The sequence below is a fragment of the Apis dorsata genome, unplaced genomic scaffold (assembly GCF_000469605.1).
Source record: "Apis dorsata unplaced genomic scaffold, Apis dorsata 1.3 scaffold_631, whole genome shotgun sequence".
Taxonomy (NCBI): Eukaryota; Metazoa; Arthropoda; class Insecta; order Hymenoptera; family Apidae; genus Apis; species Apis dorsata.
In genome coordinates, this window is record NW_006263826.1 from 379001 (window position 1) to 389046 (window position 10046).

General features: G+C 33.3%; 2 protein-coding genes across 22 annotated transcripts in view; both read left to right on the forward strand.

Moving 5' to 3' along the window:
* The first annotated feature begins 1879 nt into the window (after window positions 1-1879).
* Window positions 1880-7107, forward strand: LOC102676793 (FERM, ARHGEF and pleckstrin domain-containing protein 2-like). The gene is given in 11 exon segments (XM_031513341.1): window positions 1880-2153; window positions 3397-3605; window positions 3693-3782; window positions 3906-4281; window positions 4398-4507; window positions 4923-5063; window positions 5145-5299; window positions 5611-5732; window positions 5810-5964; window positions 6043-6302; window positions 6386-7107. Coding segments are annotated over 11 exon segments (1719 nt in total). The 5' UTR covers window positions 1880-2149; the 3' UTR covers window positions 6483-7107.
* A 2179-nt stretch (window positions 7108-9286) lies between these two features.
* LOC102675835 (glycine-rich protein DOT1-like) overlaps window positions 9287-10046 on the forward strand; it is a 2923-nt gene continuing 2163 nt past the window's right edge. For 3 of the 21 annotated variants that reach the window (XM_031513352.1, XM_031513353.1, XM_031513363.1), the window contains exons 1-3: window positions 9287-9415; window positions 9629-9850; window positions 9947-10046. In XM_031513352.1, coding sequence (XP_031369212.1) covers window positions 9352-9415; window positions 9629-9850; window positions 9947-10046 — 386 coding nt within the window. In that variant the 5' untranslated portion in view covers window positions 9287-9351. Of the gene's footprint in view, window positions 9416-9628; window positions 9851-9936 lie in introns of all 21 variants that reach the window. The other 18 variants (XM_031513355.1, XM_031513356.1, XM_031513364.1 and 15 more) reach the window with 14 other exon arrangements.

The following is a 10046-nucleotide window of genomic DNA, read 5'->3' on the forward strand; positions in this document are numbered from 1 at the left end:
TCGCGAACATTGTGAGAAAACCGATCCCATTGAACGCGAGTAACCGCAGCAAACCGTGTTTACTAACCGTCTCGAAACTAAACTACGAAAATCGATATTCCAATACGCGTCACAAGCGAAACGAATCGCGATGCAATGATTTAAACTCACATCTCTAGTTGCAGTGTGGTACTTGACTTTTCCGTATACGCACATTCGCGTTGAACGTGTGTCAACCATTTTTTACTTATACTTAGGAACCTTGTGAACCATTACGTAGCGAACCCTTTCACGATTCACCAACGATTATATATATATATATATGTGTGTATGTATATATATATACATATATACATATATATATATCTTTATATCGCCTGCCACGATATCTCACACCGTATTATTACCCGTATTACCCGAAGAGAAAACCACCCTTGACGATTCAACCGATTCACACACCGAACGCACTCTTACACACTGTGTCACTTATCGCGGTACTTGTTTATCGTTCTTGCAACGTATGTATATGACACACCATATGATTGTACCGACTTTCTAAGTTCTCTCTTCGATCCTTCTTCCAGTGTTCACACGCTCGCTCTTTTTTTCCACGTCGATTTTCCAGATACGATACGATAACGATCGATCTTTGTATCGCGATGGGAAACTATATATATATATAGAATCGTATCTTCATCAACCCGAGCATTCTCTCCTTACCGCTTGCTCGATTACAAAAAAATACTAACCATCTTAATTAATCGTTTCGTTCTTTTACGTTCTTTTATCTTATTTCTTCGCCTCGTCGCATTACGGTGTTGCGATCGAAGTGTGTATCACCAATACTCTTTTAAAGATGTTCTTCGATTGTTTTTCATGGTTCGATTAGTGCCAAACAATTTTTGCGAATAAATCCAGTTTTAATCGTATATTTAGAATCATTTTTCTTCGGTACATTTTTTTCTCTTTCTTTTTTCTTTTTTTTTACATAGACGGAAATCCTCGTCTTCCACGAAACGTTATCGTAGCGAACTTGATTAAACGACCTTTTATAAACTTTTTATACGTGTTATACTCTGAAAGGATTACATAGAACAAAAACGTAGTTTCTTCGATTTTTTTTTTTCGGAAGAGACAGCATTTCGATTCTACATTCTCACGTGTCGTTGGTTCTTTTTCAATTTTTATAAAGTTTGAGTGTAATATTCGAGAAGCGGGTCGAACTGAAATGAAACGATCGAAATGAATTTAAACGGATGACGACGGAGGGAAGCGAGGGTTATTCGTTATTATAACTTGACAATGATAACGCGTGTCCGTCGTGTTGGCGCTCCTCCAATTTGTAATTTATACTTTTTTTCGATCGTTTATCGATATGACGTATATTTGTTAACTTTCTCTCTCTATATACATATATATATATGTATATATATACATGTATATTATATATATTATATATAAATATATATATATGTATGTATATATTTATATACAAGTATCTATACATATATATATATATATATTTACACACAGCATGTGCAAACATATGCTGACACATTCACGACACATACACAATATAACACACTGATACAGGATATCGATAATACGCGGTGATTTCCCCTTTGAAGATATATATCGAAATTCAATTGTGATTCAAAGAATACAAGGAAAAAAAATGGAAAGAGGGAATCACGGCGTTGGAGGGAAGGGAAAACGACATTTCAAGCGTAGGAAATCTCTATTGTACATTAATTATTGATACATTAATTATAATAATAATAAATTATATACAAAGTCATATAGCCAGAGATTCTTCTGTGATTCCGCTTTTACGTTTTTTCGATATTTTTCGTTTCAATCTCTTCAACGATCTTTCCCTTTTTTTTTTTTTTTTTTTTTTTCTATCGATATTAGGTTTTTTTCTTTCGATTTACCGTTCTCTCCTTTCTCTTTCTCTCTCTTTCTCTCTTTCTGATTCTCCTATCCTTTTCCTTTTATATAAAATTCAACGTTATTATTATTATTACTTATTAATTTGTATACTTATTAATCATTAATTATTATTAATAGAGATATTTCCCATTCCCTACGCGTCGTCCTTTTTCTGTTCTTTATTACCGTATCTTTTTATCGCACTCCCGGATTCGTTGGTCGACCGGATGACAATACGATGTGTGAGTAATCCCTAACAGTGCCTTTATCTTTAATGTCAATGATATGTTATTATTACTATTATTTGCCGTTGTTTCGACGATTTTAATAATGGCACTATTTTCTTTCTTCCGTTCAAGAGTCTGTGGATGTACTTAACGAATTAGTTTCGCATCTTACTCGTTTATAGTAGTGGACACTTGGATATATTTTCGTTATAATTCGACGCAAAGAATGGAATGGCTTCTTCTAGTCTTTTATCAAAAAAAAAAAAAAAAAAAAATTAGGATGTTTTTTATTTGCCTGAGATTACACGCTGTCGAAAATAATCGTGACTGTGTGCACATCGTAGGATTTTGCATGAAACGAACGTTCCCTCTTCCTCGAAATTTATTCTAATATTTAACAAAGGTATTATTATTATTATTTTTCAAATTATTCTAGCTATTTATATTAGCTTTTTAGACATTAATTTTCTTATATATATATATATATATATATATCATAGTTATAGCATCGATTTGCGGCACGAGAAATTAACAACGTAGAAATTAGCTACATAGAATTCGTTTGAGAAAGAATAATAGTAGATCTTTTTTTTTTTTTTTTTTTTAAACGCATTCCCCTGCACGATCTTCGTGTATGTGTATATATACCACTTCGAGCAAGTACAAAAAGTTTTTGCGGTTTTGTAACACGATCATAATTTTCCATCTGGCCTTGATATTTATGGATCTCACTGAACACGTGGTCGTCAAAGAACCTGACAGTATCGAATTTCAGTGGAGCCACACGTTATGCATGTACGTTAAACGGTTTAAAACCGCCGCAACTTTCGAAACGATTAGTCTATTAAGAAAGAACAATTTATTCCATCCAAAAACTTTTTCTCTATTTTTCTCTTTATTTTTTTTCTCTCTCTCTCTATTTCTGTCTTTCTCTCTCTTTCTTTTTCCTCTTTTTTTCTTTTTCTCTCTTTTTCATCGTTGTTGCGAAATTCTAGCAGGTTCTAACGGTATATGTTTAATTAAAACAATTTCGACCTAAAGTCAAAAGAGGCCGATAACAGTGCACCGTATATTAGCATGCGATTCGAGCTCAACTTTTTTCCTCGACCTCGTTCATTTTGTTATCATTTTCTTTTTTTTTCCCCCCCCTTCTTTTTCACCTCCTCAATTTTTATTATCAAATTCTCTTTGTTCGAATCGAAACACGCGACACCCGATTACTACAAGGATACTTTCTCTTACTTGTCTTCGTTTACAGATACCGAGACAGATAAACAGGGGACACCGGCCAAGAGGCAACAGGAGAACAATAACTCGGTTTTCGCCAATGAGAAATCCCCCGAGAAACGGACGAACGGTATCGTAGTGGAAACGAGTAACGCCAGTATGGTGAATACCCCGGATCTGAGCCCGGTGAAAAATATAAGGAACGGGGAGGTCGAGGATACCGAAGTTCGAAAAACTAAGGTGATCTTTTATTCCATCATTTTCCATTTCCATCGTAACAATTTTCGTAAACACGTTCGTTGTATGAATTTTCTTTTCAATAAACAGAGATGGCCAACCGACAAGGCGTACTATATAGCCAAGGAATTACTTATGACCGAACGAACATACAAAAAGGATCTCGATATGATAAATGTGGTAACTTGTTCAATTCTTACACGTTGTTGAATTATTCTTTCGATTAACTCGCTCTTCTGTCATTTATTATTATTATTATTATTATTATTATATACATTATATATTTTATTATATTTTTCGCAGAGGTTCAGGGAGGAGGTATCTCGGGAGGGTAAATTGGAGGGGGAGGCGGTGGTTTCGCTGATCGAGCTTTTGGCGGATGTTCACGGACCTTGTCTTCAAGAGATGGAGGCGAGATTAGAACGATGGGAGAGCAACGCGCGTCACAACATAGGCGATTTCCTTTACAACACGTTGTTGAACGTGCTGCCCCTTTACGATCAATATCTCGAGAATTTGATACCCGTCCTCGAGAAGATGGAATATTACACGAGGACGTCACGTCGTTTCGATCAGCTGTGCCGCGATTTCGAGGCCCAGAAGCATTGTTATTTACCGCTTACCTCATTCCTCTTGAAACCATTGCAACGGTTGTTGCATTATAACAGTATTATCGATAGTACGTTCAAATCAATTTTTCTTCCTAAATAATAATAATAATAATAATTCATCTATTTATACGTTACCGTGCGTTACGGTCTGGGGACGCGCATCACGAACCATCCCATTTTCTAGGGTTATTAGATCATTATCCGAAAGATCATACGGATTTCGAAGATTGTTTGGCGGCGAGGGATCGATTAGGAGAAACGTTGCTCGAAGGACTTAGCATAATTAACCAAGCGGTACGTATCGACGGTATTTCGTATTTAAACGATCCTCTGCAATTATTGGAAAGTATTATATAATTTAATCGTTCTTAAATTTGGAATTGTTTTTAAATTTTATTATTATCAAAATAAATTAAATTAAATAATTAGAATAATTTATATAACATATAATCATTGTATATACTTTCTAATAAAGAAATAAAGAGAGGAAAATATTATATAATTATTGTACAATGTAAAATCATTTTATGTTAAATTTATAACACACTCACATATATGGTCGAGTGCAAAGGGTTTAAATCTATAAAATTATTATAAAATATAATTTATTATTATAAAATATATTTATTATAAAATTATTAAATTATTATTTATTTATATTATTTAATCTTTTAAATGCTTCTTTTTAATTACATAATTATAATTGTAGGAAAATCTGGTTCAGCTTTGCGAAATGCAAAGGGACATCAGCGGTTTCGACAATTTGGTGCAGGAAGGACGTAAGTTTATCAGGCAAGGTTGTTTGCAAAAGTACAGTCGTAAAGGTTTTCAACAAAGGATGTTCTTCCTGGTAAGTTTCCAAAGAAGACGAACATGCTCCTTTCTCTTAGCCACAACTTTTTTTTCCTTCTTCTTCTTTCATTATTTCTAGTTTTCCGACATATTGTTGTACACGTATCACACCCAACAACCAACCCAATGTTTTCGCGTTCACGATCAATTGCCGTTAAAAGGGATGAAGATTCGTGATAGCGACAACAAAACTGGGTCGGAATTTGCGTTCATAATCGACGCCCAAGGAAATCAGTGAGTACCCCTCTGTTGGACTGTTGTGCTCCGTTCAAGTAAATTATTGGATGTAACGAGGTGTTAAAAGAACGAGGCCTGTACGATTATTAAGAGGTCAATTGACTGTATAGACTTCACTTAACCGCTCCATTCTTCCAATGTGAATACGCCAGACACCGTGTAATTTGAACATTTTATCAAGTAGTAGTCATTGACCGTAAAAAGACAGCTTCTTTTGTTCATAATCGTTACATTTATTTTTTGCTTTTTTATTTCTGTATTTTTTTTTATTACTTTTATTCCTTACGAGTGCCCAATGATTTATCTAGATCCTTGATAATCGCTGCTACTAACGAGGAAGAAAAGGAAAGATGGTTGGAAGACTTGAACATGGCTATCGTGCAAGCTGATACCGATCCAAAGATGCCATATTTGAATTTAAAGTCTTGCAGTAAGTTTCATCAAGATCTTTTAATGATATCGAGTAGAATTATCTGATTTTTTGTTTGATATTTAAACAAATTTTAGATTCAGCCGATGAACTGGGCGATGGTATTGGATTAGAAGCGGACCGAGGAAGTTGCGGAGGTGCTAAAGCCTCTCAACGAATCAACACGACTGTACACATGTGTTGGCATCGTAACACGAGTATCAGTTATAGCGATCAGTTGCGAGCGTTTCAAGTAAGTAAAGAAGAAAATGTTTTTATCGACGCGTCCAAGAAATACGGAAATAAATAAATAAATAAGTATTTATTTTAGAATCAACTTAGTGGATTTCTATTAAGGAAATTCAAGAATAGTAATGGCTGGCAAAAGCTTTGGGTCGTCTTTACCAATTTTTGCTTGTTCTTTTATAAATCTCATCGAGACGACTTTCCATTGGCTTGTTTGCCATTGTTGGGATACACGGTGACCAAACCATCGGAGAAGGATGGTATCAACAAAGATTTTGTTTTCAAGTTGCAATTCAGAAATCACGTTTATTTCTTCCGTGCTGAGAGCGATTACACGTTTGGACGGTAAGAATAATTACGAAAAGAATATAAATTAAAAATTTATCCTGCAAAATTTTATAAACGAGTGACAAATGTGTGTTTTTTAGGTGGGTCGAAGTGATTCGAAGCGCGACATAGCAAAATCACATTTTTTCAATGGAAAAGAAGGATATTAATATACGTGTTCTATACAATTCCAAGTAATGAAACATATGAATCGAATATCTTATATACATTACGAATTTTCAAAGTGTTTTTCATTTGGTATTAAAAGTCGAGAAATTTCAAGAGGTTAGGAGGGAAATTTGTTAGCAATAAATTTATCAAAACTTTGCGGCCTTATTTTTGGGACTGAAATTAAATTAATTAATATGATTAATTATTATATGATTAAGATTGTAATCGACAATCAAATTGAAATTAATTATCAAATCAAAAAAATATCAAAAGAAAAAAAAAGAAAGAAAGAAAAAAAAATGTAAAGACTGCGTAAAAAAAAAATTGTAAAATTATAAAAAGACGAAAGTAAGATGTCTTATATAGAGGAAATATTATACCGATGCCTTTACCTGGATATTTTAAAAAAAAAATTTTATCAATATAAATTCATTCTTATCAATTTTTTTGTATTTAGATTACTATGAGGATATAAGAATAATAACTGAAATGCAAATATTATTGCAAAGATCGTATTTAATTGGAATTTATATCGACGAATATAATAGACGAATCTAAATATGGATGATTAAATTTCGATATCAATGGTGAAAAACTAGATATAAGTATTGGACCAATTTTATAGTAGAATTATTTTAGCCATTCGCATTTTGAAAAAAGACAATAATTTTTTTTAGTATAAAAGAGCTTTTTTGTTATTAAATTAATAGAAGATATAGAGAAATTATTTCTCATATATTCAACATTTCGTAATTTCATGATTCTTTCTTTTTATTACTTATCGTAAACTTTTTTAAAGTTCTTTTACGATCGATCACACAGAGAGTAAGTAAATCTATTTGATAAAAAATACACTATGTGTGACGATTTTCTATGCGTATTTAAAAAGAAAGAATTCATGCAATAATGTGAATTTACATATCTTCGCGAGCGATTTATCAGCGCGAAAAAAGTCCGTAATTTAATGGTTATCTGTTTTTTAGTTGCAATTATAATTGTTTTGTTATAATATAGAATTTAATTTATACATATATATTATATATATATATATATATATATATATATATAAATCAAAAACAAATTAGTTTTATACTTGAAGAATCGTATTCATATTCGCGCACTGGATATTGCGCCTCGAATAGGAGGTTATGTTTAATAGCTTTTCGAAATGCTCGTGGAGAAAAGCATCGTTCAAAAAGTTGCCAAACTTGTACGTTTATTTAAAAAAAGAAAATTGTATTGTTTTGATTTATATATGTTTCATAACATTGATTCGAAATAAATTATGTTATGTAACATTATGTATCGATAATATTCCGTAATAAACGTACATTACAATACTTTTGAAACATTATTAATATCAATTATAACAACGGAAATTATACCTCAACTCACAAATTACTATTCATAAACTTCTTTAGATTACGTGTGTTATATCAATTTTGCATGTATAAATCATGTTTTTTTTTTCATGTAATTATCATTTCTTACTTTTATAGATGTCTGAAAAAAAAGGATATACTTGAACGTAATACTACAATGTACTATATTCTAATAAGGTAAATAATTTTTTCAATCGTATAGAATATGTGTTGGAAATACCCATAATAAAATTACAATCGATCGTACGCGATATGCATTAATCGTTTCCACGTTATCATTGATTAATAGTGAATTCTCATTAAATATCGTAATCGAAGCTGGTCAAACAAGTTTTTAACGTGAGAATTACGAATATAAACTATCGTTGTACCGAGAGTAGATAATAATCGGTCCTTTGGTAACTGCGAAACACAGAGAGTTACGTTTCCGCGAAATAAATTATCCGGGTGGATTAAAAATGCAGAGTATAACTATGTATCGTATAATTATCATTATATATATATATATACATATATATATATGAAATGGATAATATGTTATTAGATTTAGGTCAATGTCTAACTCCTAAGGTTATCGGCATTTCTATTCGCGTGTACAAATTTTTATCGAGGATCGATCGTTGCTCGATGGGGATTTATTTCCCGATTAATCAATCACGGTAACAATTTTTTGTTTGACGATTTTTTTTTTTTTTTCAGTGACGAGATTCGCCTTCACCGATGTTCAAAAATATTCTACGTCTCTACGCTATGTTATTAACATTGCTTGCACAGCAAAGCATGATCATTGAACGAAAAAAACATACGCGAAATTTCCAATGACGTAATCTTAGCCAGCCAGTTGGTTTTACCGATCATTATCCTTTGTGTTTTTTTCGTTCCCATCGAGAGATGCCCTGTTCCTAGGTCACACGATGAAATTAAATTTACATTGTTCCTGCTGAAATTCTATATAAAGGATAAAACGAACAATGCTTCTAACATCCTGTTCCACGTGTCTTCAATCGATTCAATGTTACTGTAAATGAATTTATCGAAAAAGTATTTGGTCGAAGGATATAGAAGAAAGTATGAGAATTCCAATGCTAGTTATATGTAGCTTCAAGGATTTTGAAATCGATTGTAACGTAGGTAGAAAAATAGAGAACATATTTCTTTGTTTCATTTTATTCAAATACGTGGATGAAAAATTAGAATTTAATAACTTTGAAGTTATAGACGAGTCAACGATAACAAATTTAAACAATGAAAAATATAAAGGATACGTTATTATGATGAGGATCTTCGAGTTGATTCCATGTTCTGACAAGCGGATTTGATGATTAGACGTGTTCATCATTGATTACCTTGGCCGACCGTTATTTTTTTGCACTCTTTGAACTGTTTTATACTTGGAAGTGCGTTCGAAGAAACGGGAATGGTTACAGGAAGAAGCGCGAGAAATTAGAGTGGGAGGAGCGATATAAAGATGAGCGTGTTGCGAACGATCGGAATAGAAGAATAGATCCGACATCATGTGGAAATATCGAACGATCGGACTTTTTGCCTCACTGGCTTTTCTCTGTATTCAAGCACAAGGTATATTTTCTTCATCAATTGTATTTAAATTAAATTTATATACACACATATCTTGTCTTTCATTACCTTTTCTATTCATTCTAATTTTTTGCAATGATAATCTATTATGCAATAATTTTGCCATTTAAAAGCTTATTTCCATATTACGATATTTCCAACAAACTTGGAATATTATAATTAATTATTTCTTAACTTATAATTATTAACTTTCAGCTGCAGATATCATAGTGAAACGTCATTCTTTCGGATTTGACGATACCCTAACTTCCCATGGCAAACAATTTCTCTCTAATTTGCCTGGATTAGGCGGTGGATTAGGCGGTGGATTAGGCGGTGGATTAGGCGGTGGATTTGGTGGAGGATTTGGTGGAGGATTTGGTGGTGGCGGTGGTGGTGGTGGAGGAGGAGGAGGCGGAGGTGGATTTGGTAGCGGTGGTGGATTTGGCAGCGGTGGCGGTTTTGGTAGCGGTGGTACTAAAGGAGGTTGTTCCACTGGAACATGCGGAACCGGTGGCGGTGCCGGTGGTGGAGCTGGTGGCATAGGAGGATATGGCAAACCTGGATGTAGTAGCGGAAATTGTGGCGCCGGAGGTGGCGCTGGAGGTGGCGCTGGAGGTGGTGGCGGAGCTGG